General features: G+C 43.6%; 1 protein-coding gene across 1 annotated transcript in view; it reads right to left on the bottom strand.

Annotated features, from left to right (window-relative positions):
• Window positions 1-19,076, bottom strand: part of Cemip (cell migration inducing hyaluronidase 1) — a 74,709-nt gene extending 55,633 nt beyond the window's left edge. Inside the window, exons 1-10 of the mRNA XM_026388107.2 lie at window positions 18,971-19,076; window positions 16,950-17,096; window positions 16,339-16,477; window positions 15,206-15,442; window positions 11,267-11,446; window positions 8,358-8,428; window positions 7,611-7,706; window positions 6,645-6,766; window positions 2,116-2,248; window positions 1,136-1,327 (exon numbers count right to left, since the gene is read on the bottom strand). Of these exons, the coding sequence (XP_026243892.2) occupies window positions 1,136-1,327; window positions 2,116-2,248; window positions 6,645-6,766; window positions 7,611-7,706; window positions 8,358-8,428; window positions 11,267-11,446; window positions 15,206-15,442; window positions 16,339-16,477; window positions 16,950-17,096; window positions 18,971-19,076 (1,423 nt within the window). The remainder of the gene's footprint in view (window positions 1-1,135; window positions 1,328-2,115; window positions 2,249-6,644; window positions 6,767-7,610; window positions 7,707-8,357; window positions 8,429-11,266; window positions 11,447-15,205; window positions 15,443-16,338; window positions 16,478-16,949; window positions 17,097-18,970) is intronic.
• Window positions 19,077-21,624: the final 2,548 nt, after the last annotated feature.

Raw genomic sequence — 21,624 nt, 5'->3', positions numbered from 1 at the left:
TGGGAGAAAGCTTTCTCCAGCTCATGTGTGATGAATTTGACCATGTGATTTGCTTTGACCAGGGGACTGTGCTGGGAGAATGCTTCAATTCTGAGCCTAGTCCTGTGTTTCTGATCACCTCTCTAAGGGGTCTCAGCCTTCCTCTCTCTCTGCTTCCTGGCTGCAATGAGGTAAGGCACTTCCTGAACCATGTACTCCTGCCAAGATGTGCTCCCTCCCCACAGGCCTAAAAGTAATGGGGCCAATCAACCATGGACTGAAAGCACCAAAACTTAGCAATAGCTAAGCTATGGAACTAACAGATGAATGGATAAAGAAAATGTGGCATATATACACAATGGAATATTACTTGGCCACAAAGAATAATGAAATTGTGGCATTTGCTGGTAACTGGATGGAACTGGTGACTATTGTACTTAGTGTAATAAGCTAATCCTGAAAAACCAAAGGCTGAATGTTCTCTCTGATATGTGGATGCTAACACAAAATAAGGGTGGAGGAAAGAAGAAGAATTTCACTGGATTAGACAAAGGGGAATGAAGGAAAGGGAGAGGATGGGAATACGAAAGACAGTAGAATGAATTGGACATAACTTTCCTACATTCATATATGAATACTCGACCAGTGTAACTCTGCATCATGTTACAACCACAAGAATGGGATCCTAATTAGAATAAGTTATATTCCATGTATGTATAATATGTCAAAATATACTCTACTGCCATGTATGTCTACAAAGAAAAAAATAATAAAAAAACCCTATGAGCCAAATAGAATTACCCTGTTTATAAGTTGGTTTATTTCAGGTATTTTTTTTTCTTTTTCTTTTGTGGTGCTAGGGATTGAACTCAGGGCTTTGTGCATGTGAGGAAGCACTCTACCAATTGAGCTATATCCTCAGTCCATATTTCAGGTTTTTTATGGTAACAGAAACCTGACTAAAATACCTGGACTACTTACAGATGCATGAATAAGAAATAAATGCTTATAATGAGATTCTAAGATTTTGTTGTTGTTGTTGTTGTGAAGCATTATTATGGTTATAACTGACCAATACAGATTTGTTGTGATACCTATTGACTTTAAGCCTGACAATGTTCGGGCTTAAGCCTAGGAAGAGTACATGAAAGCCTACCTGCCACTTTGACCTGGTTGGCGGTACAGGTTTTGCAGGGAAGCACCTGGAACTCTTCTGCTTGGTACATGGAGTAATCAGTACTGGCAACAACCAGGGTGTCTCCAGGTTTCCATGACCGCACATCGTCCTCCAAGTTCAGGATGGTGCTGTTCACATTGGTGTCGATGGTGACTGTAAGTTTGGGCCTCACTGTAACCCAAAACAGGAAAGATGAGCTACAACCCTTTGCTCTCAGCAAACTTTTGGCTGTCCATCTGTTCCCTTCCTCTCCCTATATAAGTAAATGCCAGGTTTGCCTATCCAAAACCCAAATCACCAGGCTGACTCCATCCCAGTTTTGGTACAGGTTTTTGAAGTCAATAAAACCTCGACCAGAAAAGAACCATTCATTAGCTCTGGGCAGGGGAATTTTCCACTAACTTCTTAGCTGGAGTTAAATGTGGCCACCTCACCACACCCACTTTGCTCAAGATGTAAAACAAATATAGCTCCTCTCAACTATTGTTTACAGTAGTTGTCTCTCCCCTACAGAAGTCATATCCTTAATGACTACCTTCTGCAGAAGACCAAGCACCTCCCAGGACAAACTGGCCATTGCCAATCACTTCTAACAAGCACCTTGGGAACTGGGCTTGAAATAATGGCACCCAAAGAGGCAAAGAGCTACACATCTCTTCAGGGGAGGGCTGCAGGGAATTTGCTTTGTCCATTTGCACCCTGTACGTTTGTGGACCAGGCCCATGCAGAAAGGGTTGTGGGTAGGGTGAGGCTCTGCTGTCTGCTGCCAACTCTGAGGACCCTCTCATTTCTCCTGGGTCATAAAAGCACTCTGCTTCAGGTGTATAACAAGAGCACTGTGTCACTGTGACATCCAGAGGCAGCTGATCTAGGCACTAAATTCATGCAGAACTGCTGGCTCAAGGAACAAGGCTGGGTTGCATTTCTGTCCCCCCAAAAAAGAAATAGGGACTACTTACCAGGCTTCCCACAGAGGAACCGCACACGGTAGCTCTGGCAGGCTCGGCCCTGATCGTAGCAAGCAAACCTATAATCCTGGCCTTTTTTGTAGACAACCTCAATGCTGAGGTTAACTCCATCCATTGTAGTGGCCTGGGAATGGCAGGGAAATTACAGAGCAAAATCATTTTTTTTTTGTAAAGAAGGGTGATGATTAATGTTCTCAGCATATACTTGCAAGTCTAAAATTGTCCCTGCTGCAAAACAATTTACAGTGGCCTGAGATTATTATCCTGACAATTATCCACATGAGTTTTAAGACACCATGATGTCTCTGAATGGATAAATGCCTAGGGTCCTACAGTACTAGAAACCCAAAGTAGTGACTTAGTTAATTGCTCATTATTGGTGAACATTTTATAGAGCAGCTACAATAAGCAGGCTCTCAGGACCTGGGTCAGCTTCTTCTTACAACACGTACAATCAGCAGCAGCACCATGCAAGGCGTGGATTTTTATTTCCTGAGTACTCACTGGGTTCAATCCACTGGTGCCCACACGGTATGCCCTATCACATGGGGAATTGAACCCAGGGGGACTATACCACTGAGCTACATCTCCAGGCCTTTTTATTTTGAGACAGGGTGTTTTTAAGTTGCCCAGGTTGGCCTCAAACTTGTGATACTCCTGCCTTAGCCTCCCGAATCACTGAGATTAAAGGTGTACGCCACTGTACCTGGCATATGGGAGTGGGAAGTCTTAAAAATCCTTACATGCAGGCTCTATCCTCAATGCAACAGACACAATCATCAGGCATATGGGCTTTTAAAAGCTTCCCAGATCAGTAGGCAATGAAGTTTGAGAACCACTCTAGCAGATAGGGAGCTAAGTATTCATGTATAACTCATTTTACCTCACAACAAAACCATAAGGTTGTTGTTCATTTTACAGATAAGGAAAATGACATGCAGAGAGACTGAGTAACCTGTCCAGGATTACAAAGCCAGCAAGTGACAGAGCCAAACAAATGGGGCTTTTAAGCTCCTCCTACTCCTGCCCTCACCTACATACCTCTTCCTCCCACTGCCTCAGGGTCTGGGAAGCAAGGAGCTGATTTTTGCCCATCTCCTTGCCCCCAGCATCCAGCCCAGGGCCCAGCAAGAGTGGAGTTGCAGTGGGTGAGACTGAAACACGAGAAGCTACAGGCCTGATGGAGAATTTAAAGAGTAGGTTCAGAGTAGGGCACAATCTCTGTCAGCTGGGGCTCATCCCAAAGCTAGGGTGTGTCTGCATTAAGACTGTGACTGTCATTCAGAGACATGCAATTTAAGGCAAGGGCTGCAGCTGTCAGAGTCTCTGGCCCAGAAACCAAAAGGACCAGGGATGGGGAAATAGGGAGCGAAAATAAAGTCAACCTCAAAAACTAAAAAACTTTTCAGGAAACGTTTTGAACCTAAGAGATCTGTTGTCCTTGGCTTGGAATGTAGAGTTACATAGATGTGCACAATTAAAATTCACAGCTAAAATTCAGCCCTTGCCTATAAGTCACACTCTCATTGTAATCATCCCCAACATCCCCATCATCTGGGTGGTCTCTGTGGCAGCCAGAGAGACAGGGGTATAAACTGGTTCTTCTAGAGGAAATGGCTAAACTCAGCAGATTCAGAGCTCAAGGTCATCTGTCAAGCCCAACTCCTCTGACCTGATCAGTTTTCTGAGCCTCCTTCAGATGACCCCATAATATTAAGGACTGGACTTGAGAACATCATGCAACACAGCTGGTCATTTTTTTCAAGGCACAAAGTCCAACAATAATTTCAAGAGAACATTTACTCAATTCTGCTAGGGTTTTGTTTTTGTTGTTCCTTTTTTTAACCTAAGAAATGACCTTAGTATCAGATAAGAATTTTAAGAAGGAATCTATCACCATTCAGTGAAAAGAATCTTTGCTCTGGATAAATTTGTTTTGGGGGTGGGGCTACTGGCAATTGAACCCAGGGGTGCTCAACCGCTGAATTGTATCCCCATTTCCTTTTACTTTTTATTTTGAGACAGAGTCTTGCAAAATTGCCCAACTTTCAAAGGGCCTTGAACTTGTGATTCTCCTGCCTTAGCCTCCTGAGTCAATGGGATTATAAGTGTGTGCCACCATGGCTGGGTTTAGCAGATATAATTTCATTGTTATTTATGCTCTTGAGTAATAATTATTATAATTAACAATTAAAATAATATTAAATGTATGCACAGGACACTTACAATGATTCAGGTACTTCATTTATTATTGCATTAAATTCACAAAGCAATCCCATGAGGGAATGATTATCCTCACTACTGCATGTGAGGAAACTGAGGCACTAAATTAAATAACTACACTGATATGTATGGCTAGGACTGTGAGCAAGTCACCTGGCACAAAGTTTAAGGTGACACTCACTCTTAGGGTCATGCAATTGCAGAGTAAGCACTCAAGAAGTTCACCTTTGGAGATATGTGACTCTTAGATTTTTAATTGAACAACTCAACCGGCCTTGGTTTTGCCAAGGAAAAAACAAGATCCTATTCTGAAATTGGAAGTTTTGGAATAATGAGTGCTACAACACTTAACAAAATGTTTTAAAGAATGCCCATTGTAGGAAGGGTGACCAAGCCTCTTGGTGAGGGAGACAACTGTCATTGGGTTTTTTGTTCTTCTCTGGACCTCAAGTTGTTGATAACATAAACTTGGATTCATTGTCAAGTGCATCCCCTTTTGTTGAAGGAGGCTGGGCTCTGTGCTATGGCTGCACAAGGTGTTGATATACTGCAAGGTGGGACCCTGTGGAAGGGATTGCCCAGTGAGGTTTTAGCCTAGATTTAACTGTGCTTTGGGACACTGAGGGAAGGGCCTATATCATGCTGTGAACAGAGTAGATGGCAAAATGGGAAATGTTTTGGGAAAGCTATTTTCCTGGCACAGAGAAATAGTTTTTCAATCAACAAGGTCTGTAGCCAGACGGCTGGCAGAGCCAACATCAGGAGGGATTTGTAGACCGAGAAGCATTCTTTGAGGATTTCCAGAACTATTTGGAGAGGGGAGGCTGGTAAAGGAATAGACTTCCTGTGGTCAAGTGAACCCAAGAGATAAGATTATGGCTATTTCAGAATTAAAGCTGGAATGTTCAAGGATGCAAGAGAAAATTACAATTAAATCTGGGAGGTATGTGCTTTAGGGGAATTGGGAGCTTTTTGATTCTGTTGGACTCAAGAAGAGTCTGTAACTTTCAACCTAATCTGAGTAAATCCTTCTCAATAACATTGGAGCCACAGGAAGGGAGGCACCTCAGCCAAATAATTAGAAAGGTTTCCCTGGCCTTTGCTAAGTCAGAACAGAGTGTCTCCCCTGGATAAGTGGACCCTCCTCCAGTGCAAGGCAGAGAGCCAAAGTTATGCCCAGACGCACATGGGGAGTGGGGAAGCACGGTGAGAAGACCTGGTTGAATGATCTGGGAGAAAGTGTTGTACAAATATTGGTCACTTTCAGCTGTCCCAGGTATCTAGAGGGAACTGGTGCCAAATCTTAGTGGATACAAAAACTTGCCCATACTTAGCTACCTTATATAAATGATAGAGTGTTTGAACTTAACCTATGTATATCTTCCCATAGACTTTAAATCATCTCAAGATTACTTTTAATGCCTAATGCCAGGTAAATGCTATGTAAATAGTTGTTATACTCCATCATTTAATAAATAATGACAAGAAAGCCCTCTACATGTTTAATACAAACACAATTTTTTTCCTAATTTTTTTGTATCTGTAGTGGGTTGAATTAACATATGTGGAACCCATAGATTTAAAAGGCCTACTGTATTTTTATTGACTTGAAAGAGGATAAAATGGGTGGTAGCCTTTCTCAGATGACTTCTAATTAATTTATGTTGAACATTTAAGTGGCCTCTAATGAACCCCATTTACTCTGCCTGTGTTTCCTGCCTCTCCTGATGTCCATAGAGCCCAATGTCCCACTTGTCTAGCTAGTGAACTGAAAGCCCTGTGAATTGACTTAACAATATATTGATGGAGCCAACAAGAAAGGTCAAGATCTCCTTTAGATAGAATAAACTCCAAGGGAAGATCCTAAGCGAACCCTGCTCATTCTTTGGATGTTGGCTTTCATTTAACTCAATAGAAAATATGGCTGTAGCTGTGGGTATATTTATTCTCTGGGCTGGGCTAGCTTGCACCCCAAATCCTAGCAGCATTCCATGCAGTCAAGGGCCCAAAGGAAACCAGTAAAGAAGTGGACTGGGTACTGAAGCCCATGCCTTGAAAGGCATTTCACACAGTTAAAAAAGAGTTAAGGAGGGGAAGAGACTCAGAAGCAGGACTTGGGAGTTTGGTAGTACTAGCTTTTGGACAGGTAATGAGCCTTGTTTTCAATATTTAAGGTAGAAATAATACTCTCTGGCTCACCTACCTCATAGGACCATGACAGTCACATTGCCCCAAGTTTATGATCTATAGAGACTTCTTAAAAATAAAGCCTTCCTTGATTATTAGGAGTTTTGTACCTGTATATCAATGGGACGGTTGCAGATTTTTCCAGGGTAAGCAACACGGAGGTCTGAAATTTTCTCTCCACCTTTAGTCTGAGATACTTTATCATGGTCAAACCACTCAGTCCACTCCACATCTAGGCAGAAAGTGAAGACAGGATCAGTCAGAAACTTGTTCATGAGGCCAGTCACATTCAGTGTGGTCCTAAGCACTCCTGGCACAATAGGAATTGAGGGCCATCTGTCCATGGTTGAGCTAGACTGGGGGAAGGGGGCTTTTAAACCATCTGCCAACTCTCCTGACTCTCATCTTTTAATTAAAAACGCCGCTTACTGACTTTCTTTTTTATAAAGGTAATACATATTTCTTGTTACTGCAAAAGCAAATAAACATAAAGGGAGAAATAAAATCCATCTGTAAACCCATCATCCAAGCATCCACCAGGATTGCTACTTTCTGTAGCCCCTGTGTATGGGCCACTTAGGGTTTTTGTTTGTTTGTTTTTGTTTGGTATAAGGGGTTGAACCCAAGGGTGCCTAACCATATCCCCACCCCTTTTTATTTTTTTATTTTGAGACAGGGTCTAACTAAGCCTCACCAAGTTGCCGAGGCTGGCTTTGAACCTATAATCCTCCTGACAGCCTCTTGAGCTACTGTTGGTATTATAAGTATGAACCACCATACCCAGCTGTATGAACTATTTGAAAGCCAAGTTCATTTTTAGGTTCATAATTCCTAGTCAACACCATCCCCTGACATATGAAAAATATTCCACGAAACAAACTAAACAAAATGGACCCCTGTTGAGATGGAATACAAATCTTAACCAGTGGGAAAACATTCTTTTGGGTGTTGACCATTAAGTTACTCTACCATGTGTTCCTATGGACTTCCTAAGAGAAAATACCTTGTTCTACACACAACGACTCCTGGCCATTGATCCAGTGTTAAGCTTTACCAGGCTGTCTCAAACTCCTCACCTTGAACCCACTCACTGGATGAAGAAACATTGAAATATTCCCCATGTTCCGTCTTGAACAGTTTGAAAACCCGGGCAGCAGCAGAGCCACGGTGTCCTGTCAGAGAGATCAGATGCTTTAGCAACCAAACAGATGCCTGGATTCAGAAGGTTGGAGCTCTATGGCAGAGAAAACCTCTATTCCAAAAATCTTGAACAATTTAAGAAAAAAAAATTTTTTTCCTTAATCAGGCCATTTCTTTCACTTGGAAAGCAGGTCATTATTCATTCTTTTGTTTCAGTTTTGAAAATTCAGTTGTAGCATTTCCACAAATTCAGATTTTGAAGCCCCATGATTTTTCCTGATCTGAGCTCCCTGCACTGCCCCAGGGGTTAGAACCATAGCATCTCCCACAACCTTCAACGGGCAGAGAGACAGGCATTTGTGATGGAGACCACCCACAGGTCTTTTTAACTCAAAATATTACCCCTGCTGGTTCCATCTCAGTTCTTTTGTTTTCTATGCCATGTCTATGTTCTATCATAAGCCAATGATGACATCTTAGAAAATAAAAACATTATGGTTGAACTTCAATCAACACAGGCCTTTATCACTTCCATGTAACACAGTCAAGTGGCTGGACACTCAAGAAGGTGTTGGCAGATAGTCAGCCATGCTCTGAGGGAAGTGAGTCCTTCAGAAAGAACCAAAGCCTCTTGGTCAGAGAGACACTAGAGGGTACTAGTCCTCTCGCCAACCATTTATTACCGTGATATTCAATATGGTCTTCAACTGAAGAAGAGGGATTTCCTTTCACGGTGAGAAAACTCCAAGGGTGTCTGAAACAAAAACACACAAAAAATAAACTTCTCCAGAATTGGGAGCAGAACAGACACAGCCTCCAGTGGCAGAGCCTCCCTCCCTGTTGCTGAGGGCTTCCCTCCTCCAGGGAAACAGGAGTTTTTCTTTATAAGCAATTGCCTGAACTTCCTCGATGCCTGGCTAGGCCAGTGTCTGCTTGATGTGAGTCTCTTCAACTCCCTGCTGGCAATAGATGGGTATGAATCACAAATCAACAAACAGGCCAACAGACCAACCCTCCCACCCGCCAAGCTCAATTACATCCTGAAGCAAGTGCTGTGGTTCGCTTAGGAAGCGTGATCCAAGAGAGGAAGGCTACTTCTCTCATGTTCATCTCCCCTAAGAATTGAGCTCGAGGAAAATGCCACAAGCTAATGTGACTGACCACCCTGGCCACACATTTTGGGACTTGGAGAGGGACCAAATGTCTCTTACTCGTAATGGGAAGGGAAAGGAGAAAAAGAAGGTTTATGATTTGGGGAACTTGTACGCTATCTCTCCTCCACAAAAACAAGCACTGTAGAAGTAGGGAGGTTTTCTTACCCATTTTTGTGTTCACCATCATGCCTAGTGTAGTGATGGGGTTTGGAAGACTTTTTAGGACAAGTTGCCCCCCAAATATGGCAACTTGTCCTAAACATGTTGGCATGTTCTACATTAAGGTGAAGAAATTGAGAAATGGCAGGAATGACTCCCTGACTTTTCCTGCCCTTCCCCCCTATAGCAGGTGACCAGCCCCTGTGTGAGAGGTGCCCTCCCTATGCCTGAAGAAAGGAGCATCCTCATCTATAAAGCAGAGGAACGCCAAGAAAAATCCTAATAGAAAGACCTTGCTCAGCTTCCCCTGGGTTCTCTACTCTGAGCTGATAACTTTGTCTTATCTCAGTTTCCTGGACTCTTCATCAAACCTAGTATAAAAACACTTCAGTTGAACTGTTTCTTCTGGTCTTCATTTCCTTTAGAAGGAAATGTAAAATTTATTATATGAAAGACATTTGTATGCTGTTCTCTTGTTAACCAGTTTTTTTCAGGGGCTCCACCAAGATTTTAGAAAGGTAAGAGGAAAGAAATTTCTCCTCCTACAGTAGCCTCTCCCTTACTATGACATAGCAATAGATTTAGGCGTTGAATAGCTTTTGTTATTTGTGTTTGGATTGCTTATCTTGGAAAGTAAGTCATTATTCAGTGTTATTTAATTGAGGTTGAGGGTTCAACTACATCCACCCTTTTGCTTCAATCTTTCAATGGCTCCCACTGCATTTGGGACAAAAACCAAGCTCCTTATCACAGAGCCAAAGATCCTTCTGTGCCTTCCCCTACCTTTTTTCCTCAGCCCTCACTAGCTCACATACAGTGCAGCGGCCTGGACCCCTCCACTTCTTTGGAAGAGCCTCTCTAGCTGCTAGTTTGCCTGTGGGGCACCTGCTTGGCCTCCTCTTACCTGTAAATCTGCACTGAACTAACCTCTCCATCCTCTTGTTCTCTCAACCATTTCTCTTCAGAGCTTAGCACACCTGGTCTAACCTACTGCCTCCCACCAGTTTCTGTTCAATAACCATTTCCAAAATTAGCGAACAAAGGAAGGGTCCAATTCTCAGTGCTTCTACTGATTTTAAATGCTTTGATCTTATCACTAAAAGTATGTGTTCATAGAAACGAGGGGTATATATGTAATTCCTGCTTTCCTGTCTCCTTTGCCCATGTGACTGGACATGATAAAACATGGCAGGGCTCATCCTTCCCGTGTTCCTGTTTCTAAGGTCAGAATAGTAGTTTACATTTATCAAGTGCTTATTCTATACCAGGCAAATATTTTGTTAATATTATCACATATACTTCTCCCAGCAAGTCTTCTGAGAATTCCTGAGGTATCCTATTTTACAGAGGAACCATGCAAAGAGAAGATGAATGAGTCACTTGCCTGTAGTCACACCTCATAGGAGGTGCAACCCAGACTTCAATCCAGGCCACCCAATGCCAGACCTTGGGCCCTGAGCCATTAGAATCTTATGCTGAGTAACCAGTCATTTTTGGCTCTATTTCCTAATATAAATTAATAAATTGTCCTCTTGGTTTATAAAACAATGGAATGAAAATGCGTGTAGTGTTTGCTAATAAAGGAATCTCACAGCGCCAAGAATCACTGTCATCTTTGGCTACATGAGTTTCCTGCTTGAGTTTCCCTTCCAGAAGGAGCAGCCCCAGGGCTGTTAGACAATGCACCCTGGAACCTGGAGCACCCCTCCCTTGCCCAGGGAATCTCTGTCCAGCTAGAAAAATTGCTGAGCTCTGAGAAGAAAAGATTCTGGCCCACCCCTGATTTCACCCTAGTTCTGAGGAGCTAGAGGGTGGAGCACTGCGGTCTCCAAATAACCCTGGGATAGATAACCCCTTTTCCTTGGGTGTTTGGCTGGGCAGAGATACTTTGCATAATCTCTAAAAACTGTCTGCCAATCCCCAAGGTAAAATATGAATCTTTTGCTAAAGAAAGGGAAAATGAAAGTCAACTGCACCACCAAGGCATGGCTCTTATGCTCAGTAGACATTCTAATATTTTGTAACTGAATGAATGAGTTCATGAAAATCAAAGACTTTTGTATTTTTACAGTGGACTATGCTTGTAAGAAAAACCAGGTTCCCCTTAAGAACAATCCCTGAATATGTCCAGTGCAGATGGACAATGTTCCTGAATCCTCCAAGGTCATTATTTGGGTGGTGTATCCCTGAGAGCACAAGAAAGGAAAGGTTAATTCTTGGTGGGATGGGGGTGCTTCAGTGTTCTGGTGTTTGGAGGAGGTGGAAGTGATGGGAAGTACCTGAATCCCAGGTGTAGGAAATGTTTGCTGCCCAGTTTGGTCATCGCCTTCCGGGCCATGTCATCCAGGTTTCGAGACCCTTCATCATTCACTGCAACAGAAAGGATCCTGCCATCGGGCACTGCATTCAAATACTGGACCAGACGTTCACTCTCTTTCTTGGATCTGTAGGTATCAAATCTATAAAAGGCAGAGAGAAAGAATTTGAATAGTCGTCACAGCAATCAAAAGAAGAGAGACCTATACAGCATTTCATATGCCATCCAAAGATCCCACAGGTTGGGATTTGTAAACAATGAAGCCTTTTTCTTTAAAGAGCAAATAAAGCTGGGCATGGTGGTGCATTCCTGTAACCCCAGTAACTCTGGGGGCTGAGGCAGGAGGATCACAAGTTCAAAGCCAGCCTCAGCAATTTAGTGAGGCCCTAAGCCACTTAGCAAGACCCTGTTCCAGAGTACAAAAAATTTTAAAAAGGGCTGGGGATGTATATCAGTGGTAGAGCGTCCCTGGGTCCAATCTTCAGTACTGAAAAAATAAAGTTCAGGTAAATTTAGATCTTTTGCATACCATAACGTGATATCCAAGAATCATATGATTCTAATCATATGATCATTCATTGGATAAAATATCAAAGAAATGTCTATAGTAGTGCGGACCTCGAGCCCTGGGACCTTCAGAAGGTCATACACTTAGGGTCCAGATCTTTAATGTTCCCCTTTCATGACAGAGGTAGCAGTTCATGCCTCTTGCAGAGCCTAGTGTTAGGAGATAGCTCAGACTCCACAAGCATCAGGGATTTCTCTCTCTGATCCAGACTGAAACAACTCCTCCAAAATTCTTGCAAATGACCTGGAGACTACTCCAAATCCTGTACCTACAGAAGCTTAACACATGCTAGAATCATAAAGGGGTCATCTTTGGTTTTGACAATAGAGAATAACAGTGATATAACCTTTAACTGTTTCAGATATTGTTTCATTCTCCTTTTTCCTGTATCCTTTCTAAAAAAATTATTTTACTTCATTGTGGTGAAACCCTTGCCATGAAATTCTCCTTTTAACAAGGTTTTAAGTGTACAATACAATATCATTGACTATAGGTACAGTATTATACAACTGATCATCACTAACTACATTGTTTTGTTTTGTTGAGATGGTATGATGACCTTGCTGTGTTGCCCTGGTTGGTCTTGAACTCATGGACTCAAGCAATCCTCACTTCAGCCACCTGAGTATCTGGGACAATAGGCTCATACCACCAACCCCTGCTAAGAGTCAGTCATCTCAAAGTTAATGAAGACAATCTGTTTTCATACACATGAAGTATCCATGAAATACAGATTTTTTTTTAAAAAATGTACACCACTGGTGAAAAGAATTTACAAAGGAAATACAATTTAGTAACAGTCTCAACTTACATAAGTATGAAGATTTTGTGCAATTACAATGGAAGGAATTTGTCTTGGAACTTAAAAACAAAATAGCTCTAAAATGAATCTAGAAAAACAAGCCAGTGTGAATAGCCAAGGAGACTTCGAAAAAGTAAAGCAGTGGTGGTGCAAAGGGTAGTGAAAGAGGTGGTCCCAAGTCACCAAACTTACCTTCATTTTGCATAACCTGGCTCAACTCTGCCTTGTTCTCTAGTCCCCACTGCCCTTCCCTCGGGGTCATCTGCTGCAGGGAGAGCCCTTTGCAGAGACCAGGACCACACGCCCTCTCCTGTCTTCTCTCACTTAGTTCTGTCTGTTTTATACCTAATCAAATTCTTACTACCTTTCAGGAACCACCGAAGGTTCCTGCTCCTTGAAGTAGCCTTTTCAGGTGACTTTGGCCTCCATTTGTGTGTGTGTGTGTGTGTGTGTGTGTGTGTACTCAAACATTCAGCTATCAGATCCGTGAGGTCTCCAACATACTTCAAGCACAGGAGATTTGGGGCAGGCAGGCATTCTTCTCTTTGTAACCTTCACAGCAGCTCTCCAGGTAAGTTCTCATTATATAGTTCAATAATGAATTTAATTGAAAGTTAGATTGCTACCTGTAATGATACTCCACTTAAAGAAATTGTCTTCTCCTGATGAAGGCGGAAGCCCTCAGAAGTACTTTGTGTCAATTGTGAGTATCCCAGGTTCACCTGCAGGCTGCTCAGCCAGGGCAAAGGCAGATGACTGTCCCCAGGGAGCCACGGAGATAACTCAGTGAGTGGTTAAGAGTTTGAATCTCAGCTCCAATCTTCCCCAACCTGTGACTCTGAGCAAACTGAGCCACACCAGAGTCTCATCATCTCATCTGCATAATGTGGGTAATAACAGAACCCATCTCAGAATTTTTTTGGGGGGAGGAAGTGGCTTCACCACTATGCCTGGTTAAGCCACATCCCCAGTCTTTTTATTTTTTATTTTGAGTCACAGCCTTGCTAAGTTGCTGAGGTTGGCTTTGAACCTGCAATCTTCCTGCCGCAGCCTCCTGAGTTGCTGGGAATACAGATGTGCACCACCATGCACAGCTCATCACAGAATTTCTATAAAGATTAAAGTATACAGAGCAGTGAAGTGCTGAACACAGCATTTTTCACAGAGCAAGTCCAGTGATTACACGGTCACTAATATTCACCAGGGGATGAGTTCCAGTTATCCCATGTGTACCAGTGAGCACTATGGTTCCTGCCAGACCTGCTGCTGTTCCACAGCTGGTCCCTGCTGCCTTCACTGCCACTCACAGTCCTGTTCCTGATGAGCCCTAAGTCTCCCCTAGCAGCACCAAGGATAACTCTGCTTGTCCACCTCAGCTATGTCCTTCCCTCTGAGTGCCAGGCGAAGCCTCTGCAGGGCCATCATGAGAGTCCCAGGGAGCTGAGGGCAGGCTAGCTTACCCTAGAGCTGGGAAAGAGAATGAGGGGAGGGAGCCAGAGACTGCCATTCTGCCTTCCAAATCCCTCTCCAGTTCATCCACCCCATCTCTGTTGCTTCTACCAGAGTCCTTCATGTCTGGCCTAGACCACTATAGAAGCTTCCTAAGCATCTCTGTGTTATTTTTGTCCTCCACCATCAGTCCATTTTCTGCATAGTCACCAGAACATTCTTTTAAACACGATCCTTTCCTTCTTAAAGGCTTCAGTGGTTTTGTATCCCACTGAGAATAAAACCCACCCTGTCACTGTGGCCTTCAAGGTCCTATACCTGCCCCTTCCCATCCAAACCTCTGGTACTGCTTGAAATTCTTCCTTCTCTCACTGCACATCACCCCTCTGGTTGGCTTTCTGGCTTCTGAAATCATCATGCCTTTTGCACCTCTGGCCCTTTATACTTGGTGCTCTCTGTCTTCACCACTTTCCCCATGTATCCTCCCCCTGCAGCTCACAACTCAACTGCTGTTTCCTTACCCTGGCTCTCTCTGTCCACCCTACCCAAGTATCCTTCTCCAGGAACTCTCTACTATTTCCCTATAACTTTTTTCTCCCATTGTCAGTTAACACAATCTGAAACTAGAGTTTCAGGCACTAGTGTGTGTGTGTGTGTGTGTGTGTGTTCCTATTGAACTTGTTCCTATTAAACTCAGGTACATTAAACAAATGCCTGGGAAGGACATACTCTTTTTTTTTGTTTTTTTGTACCAGAAATTGAACCCAGGGGCACTTAACCACTGAGCCACATCCCCAGCCCTTTTATTTTTTTATTTAGAGACAGGGTCTCGATAAGTTGCTAAGGCTGGCTTTGAACTTGTGGTTCTCCTACCTCAGCCTCCCGAGCCACTGGGATTATAGGTGTGTGCCACCATGCCTGGCTGACGTAACTCTTGAGAGCAGAGTTCTTTGACTCTGTTCTTTGACTGCTATACATCCACTGCCAGAGCAGCAAATGGCCAGGGCACATGCTCAACACACGTGTGCTGAATACATGTGTTAAGTGTTTAGTGTTAAGTGTTAAGTGAAGGCCAATCTTACCTGTCAGAATGGACAACAGTGCCTGATTTGGGGTCGATGACATGAACAATAACTCCACGGTGGCCCCAGCTCCTTTCAAAAAAATAGCCTCCCTCTTCCATGCCACCTGGGTGAAGCGTCTTGTTCAGAAATGTCCAGGAGAGTTTTTTCTGTCCATGCAACTCAAGGGTGCCTCCTTTACCGACTCCAAGGTACTTCAGGCCATAGTAAGGGTCTGGCTGAACACCTTCATCAGCCCTACAGGAGAAAAGCTTTCCAGAGTTGCAGACTCATATCTTTACTAGATGCTGAACCCACACAGGACCACCACTGCTTCCAGGATCACAACATGGCACCAAAGAGCAAGCCATGTTTTTAATGATCTCATGGGGTTAGTAATACAGCTGTAGCAACCTGACCTTCTCATCCTTTAATTTCTTTTGACCTGAGGAATGAACCTGGGGGTGCTCTACCACTGAGCTACATCCCCAGTTCTATTTATTTATTTAATTTGAGGCAATCTCACTAAGTTGCCCAGGCTGGCCTTGAACTTTCAATTCTTCTTTTTCAGCCTCCCTGGTCACTGGGATTACAGGAGTGTACCACCATGCCTGGATGCAACCTGACCTTCAAAGCCAGACAAATAGGAAGCTCAAAAGGCCATCAGAAGTGCTTATATGTTTACATTTTGCCACTTCTTTTTAAATTCTAAGTGTTTCATATTTTAATCATATAGACCACCTGGGCCTAGACTGCCTACCCTAGCATATTCCCAGTTATCACTAAGAACTCTCAATTGCTTAAAGAGGGGGCACAATCAGGGGCAAACATCACATGATATTTCCCTCTATCTTGTCCATCATAACTTATTAAATAAGTTGTAAGAGCTTCCCTAAACCGTGACAAGTTTGGAAGGCAGTTGAAAGGCTGGTGGGACTTCTGTGACACAAGGACAGCCTTCAGGCCATGATAAGTAAAATGCCACATGGGCTTTTCCAGTTCACACACTTTGCCATGTCTATCTTTCTCACAGTTAGGATCTGGCAAGACAGAACATTTCTTGTCTCATTCTCTTGCCTCCCTCTCTCCTTTAGAAAGTCTCCCTCCCATCAGATACAAGAATAGCATTTGACCCCTGAGATGGATCTTCCCACCTTCCATATAACACGATGCTGAAATTGCCCTGAAAAGGGCAGAGGGCACTCCCAACATGCAGTTCTCCTCCATTGTCAATCAGGATGTGTCGGGTGCGTAAAACAATGGGTTCATCATGGTCTTTAATGACTAGCTTGCCTAAAGAGGTAGGAACAGGGTAAGGACACCAGTGTTAAAGAGTAAGGTCACAGTAGAGCCAAGGGCAGAATCCCTAAGTCCCCCATCTAATTCAGGCAGTCAAAAGGTACATTTTCCAAACACTCCTGTGTTAGCTGCCTTGCAAGTAATTTTACACTGCTTTGCAGTGTGTAAATAATGCCTTCCCATTATTTACTGCATCACTGCATGCCCTGCATTCAATGACAGTTAAAATGAGTATTATTCAGAGCACCAATAAGGAAGTCCTTCCTCATATGCCCCTTTTACTAAGATTGGTCCTTTAACAAGCCCTTCTTAAGTATTTAGAGTTAATGGTGATCGGAAAAAACAAACAACAAAATAAACCCAGATGCTCCAACATAAACCCAAAGCATGTAACACTGTTCTGTCCGTCTACAGTCTTCACAACCTGCAAAGGCTCAGGGGTTGTGGAGGGGAGAGACTGACTTACCTCCCTCTGAAATGTCAATGGAGTGGAATGTGGCAGAAGAAGTGAGCAGCAGCATCCTGCCCTGGCCAATGTGTACGTGGTGGTCCTGGTCATGGCCAGGGTTCCAGGGCTGCAGCTCAGGGTTCTTGTCAGGGCACTCTGCTGGCACTGCTAAAGAGAAAATGATGTCACTGCTCCCATGCACCAGCATCACCAAGCAAGGATTAACACAGGCCATAAGTGGCTCGTGCATTTTCATGGTCTTGTCTCCTCTTCATTAGAGCTAAAAGCAAGATCTCAGAGATCAGAGAGATGCCCTGATCTAGGGGAAAGAAACCCTGAAGTCTGGTCCCCTGTCTTTCATTAGTTCATCATCTTTGTGTAACCAAGTCACTTAGTTTTTCTGGGTTTAGGTTCCCCCTTCATGGTGAAGGGTAGACCAGATGGCTACCCAGGACATTCTAAGATCTAAAGTTGCACAATAATTTATTCAGATTTCTTAAATTCCAGACATTCTGTCCTCTGGAAAGCAGTGTTTAAAGAGTTAACAAAACTCTTTCCCCCGCCATTTATTTATTTATTTATTTATTTATTTATTTATTGCATGAGAATTTGACCTTTTGTTAATTTTCTAGCTCTGTTCCCCTGGAAACGTGAGAAAGATGGTACTCCATAAACCATGTTACCAAGCAACACTTCTTCAACAAAAGTGGCCCCTATTTGGTAAATGGCCTTTAAACTAGAAGGAACTGTAAATATTTTATTTTGATGCCTGGTGGAGATGTTGGGCTTTAGGTTTCCCTGTCATGTCTTGTAATTGAAACATCACTTACAGGACCTCTGAGATTGATGTCTATGAAATTTGCTATAAAAGATGCTGGCTTTGGAACCTGATGTTACAAAATCAGGGTGGTTCTCACACTGTCCAGTGACAGTCTTATTTCTTCCCATCAGAGCTACCACTTTAGGAACCAAAGAAGATAGTTTATGGAAGGCCAGGTGGACTACTGACAAGACTACCATGGAAGAGAAACACCTGTTTATTTGTGTGCACGCAGTGCAGTCCACATATTTCACAATCCTGCTTCTTCTTTTACTGTCCAAATGTACTTTTTTTGGTAGCACTGCATATTAAACTCAGAATGCTGTAACACTAAACTACATCCCCAGTCCTTTTTTAAATTTTGAGACAGGGTTTTACTAAGTTGCCCAGGCTGTCCTGGAACTTGAGATCCTCCTGCCTCAGCCTCCTGAGATGCTGGGATTACAGATATGCACCACCTGTGCTCTAAACTCCTATTTGAAACTTTAAAATTCTCCTCTATCTCTCACATCTTCAGCCTTACATTTGCTTTATTCAATTTCTATTTCCTACAGTCCAAGCGAACTTAACCTACATTTCTGGATTTTAACTCAAAACCACTTAGAGAAGAAGTTGAAGATATTGAGCTATAAAAATAAATGTGGTCCTTGCTCAGAGCATCAGAGCTGAAAAGCACTCTAATATACCACATCCTACGACACAAACAGGAAGGGGACACTGAGTTCAGGTGGCCTAGACAGAGGTGGAAAACTGCATCTCAGATGTGTGATTTTTTTCTTGGCCCCTACAGTGATTTTTAAAATTTGAATTAATGATTCTGATTTCTCATGGAAATTCAGAATATCCTGCAACAAGTAATCCACCTTCCCATGTGGTAGCAATTGGCAGAACTGAAGAGAGGGTGTCTTAGAGGAGTCTCCACCCATTCAGGTGACCACAGTCCCGACCCAGCCAGCTTCATTCCTTTATGTCAGATGTCTGGCTCCTGCAGACACTGAGTTTGCAACCCCTGATTCTTGACCAACCCCATCATTTTGTGGATGATGAAAGCCCAAGATGAGACTTGCCTGGGATCAAGGAGTTTAATAAGGATGGGCCAGAGCCCAGCCACCCTGACCTCACCCCTACAATCCCTTCTCCCACTCCTCCCCTAAAAGGAGGAGAACTGACTTCCATGTCCATGCTAAAATGTGAAGGCCCAGGTGCTTCAGTGGCTTACCTGTGGATGTGACCCCAGGGAAGCGAACCAGGATGAGCCAGCTGACCGTCAGCACGGCCCTGAAATTCAAGGCCTTGAAGGAATCCAGTCTTCTGGCAGCTCCCATCCCAGCAGGGTGTTCCCTGAAATGGAAACACACAGAGGTCTGTTGTGCGACTTAGGCAATTTGGAAACAATAGGCAGAGCAGACACAGAGACAGATAAAGCCACATGCACACATAAAGACTGGGACAGGGTAGTGCTAGGATGGGCACACTCTAGCAGTCCCAGAGTCCTCACCAGCAGCTTTTTCGGATGCCAGGACTCAGGGCTGAGCCGATTGGGGCATGCAAACCCTGCCATGGTCCTACCTGTGTCCTGTAGCTCAGGGGCTGAGTGATGGATGAAATTTTATCCTTGGCACTCAAGCTCCCTCCCTTGTAAAATGAAGCTTTTTTCTTAAGAAACAGAGAACAGAAACACTCCCAGTGAACAGGAGCTGAAAATTTCATGCCACCAACTTTTTGTGTGATCTTGGTGATTTATTTAACTTCTCTGGGTCTTGTATTTCTCATCTGCAAAAATGAAGATGTAGACTAGCTGATTTCTAACCTTTCCATTATCAGTCTATGCTTCTAAAACTAGTTTTGCAAGATAATTTTGGAAATCTAGGTACAGATACCTGCAGGTTACCTTCATCAGTAACAAAACCCCTGATTTTTGTCTAGGTACATGTCCACCTAGAATAAAGATTGCATTCCCTTAGTCTTTCCTGCATTAGTTGTGGTCTTGGAATTAAGTTCTGCCAAATACAGCAGAAGTACTGTGGATTTTAGCAAATGGACTTAACATAAGACCAAGAAGACTGTTTCGCTTCCTTCCTCTTTCTTGTTAGCTAGAATATAGATATGATGGCTGTATCTTTTGCAGCTCTACTGGGACATATAATAGAAGTCATATATGAAAACACCAAGTAAATAGAAAAAAACCTAGGCCCTGTCCCTGTGTCAAACAAAAATAGCCCTCAGTGATGGATTTACTTTTATGCTGAGAGAGAATTAAACTTCTATTTGATTAAGATTTCGTTGTATAAAAGACATTGTTATTTTTTCCTTCTACTCATATACACTAAGTGAATCTAGGTAAACCTCAAAACAGGAGTTAAAAAAATAAAAAGATATACAAGTTCCCTTTCAGAGTGTCATGTCCCTCAGAAAAATTTACATATTTTTTGCTTTGGGAATGGCCAGCTCTGGCTTCTATGCCACCTCCTCAATTCCTTTACTGAGTATGACTACAGTTGGGCCCAGAAACAGATATTCATTCTCCCACACTGAGAAATCTATCTCACTCAACACAGTCTCCTCCCTTCAAACCCATTGAGCCACAAATCTGATTGCCCCTGACCTTCCAGTTCAGAGTGAAGGCCTTTGTGTGAGCTCAGTGAGTTGGGACAGGCAAGACTCTGAAATTCGCACACTGGGCCCTCTGCCTGGTCCCTCCCACACAGGTGTGCCTGGGGAGGTCAGGAGAGGGAGAAGCAATACTCTCAGAATCAATGCTGCGGTATCCCCTTAATGGGCACCCTGCCTGACTCAGGCCCTATCTATAGAGAACAACAGGGCCCATTCTGTGTTTCAGCCAGATCACAGAGGTCTCGCATCGCAGCCTCTGGGAATGGCGCCTTTCCCATGGCCCCCAAAGGAGAGTGCTTGCTTTTATGCTATTAGCAATAGAAAGGAGAGGACACCAAGGACAGGAGTGTTTCATGGTCCTCAGGCGAAAGCCAGAGCTCTACTGTCAGATCTCAGTCTAGAAAAACCAAGGGTAGTTTGTGGTTGGCTGTCAAAGAGCTTCACACCACACAGTCCTCCCTCAAGGGAGCCCAGACTTCTGGGCCACAGGCCTGCATCTTCACTTGGTGGAGGAATCTGGGTGGGGGCAGCTTGAATGGGGGCATGCTTCCAGCCTGGACTTGCCAGCAACCCTCATCAACACACTTTCTTGGGGCTGCAGACTCCCATGCACAGGCTGGGAAATCTGATGACGTCAAAGGTCTAACATCTTCTGATTGTGTCATAGGTCATTTCAAAGATGAAATCAAACTCACTTTCTGGATGAATAATTCTACTTGGAGAAAAAAAAAAGGGCTCAAAGCCCCTTTTTCTAACACTAGTGAGAGAGCCCTTCTGCCCCATCTCTGGGCCAGCTTCTGAGCCACAGGAGGCAGAGGAACCCTCTTGTCTAAAGAGCCACCCAGAAATTGAGTTGAGTGAGTGGTCATCTGCTCTTTTCTGCCATGGGTGGCTTCTGGCACCTAGCACATACAATTTGAGAAATGCTCTGTGAATCCTCAAAGGCTTCCAGATTTCTCTTGGGAATTGTCCTCCAAGGGAGGGCAGCTTTCTCAAATGGCTTCTACAAGCTTTCTGGCAGCAGGAGTTGGGATTCGTCTTCTCACTGGTAAGATGGCCTTGAAACAGGTCCCAGTTGTTGAAGACCTTGGAAAAGCACACGGTGTAATAACACTAGAAGTCTCTCCAGGAAGCCGTGGGCTGCAGACTGGCTGGCCACTGCCCTGGCAAGGTTAGACAGCTGCTCAGAGATCAGGTCACACTGGCCTGAGCTGGCCTGTCCCTTGAAGGCTCTAGTGAACTCCTTTAGCAAAGCTGGTG

The sequence above is a fragment of the Urocitellus parryii genome, chromosome 6 (genome assembly GCF_045843805.1).
Source record: "Urocitellus parryii isolate mUroPar1 chromosome 6, mUroPar1.hap1, whole genome shotgun sequence".
In the NCBI taxonomy this organism is placed as follows: Eukaryota; Metazoa; Chordata; class Mammalia; order Rodentia; family Sciuridae; genus Urocitellus; species Urocitellus parryii.
This window is presented reverse-complemented; position numbering and strand designations above follow the sequence as displayed.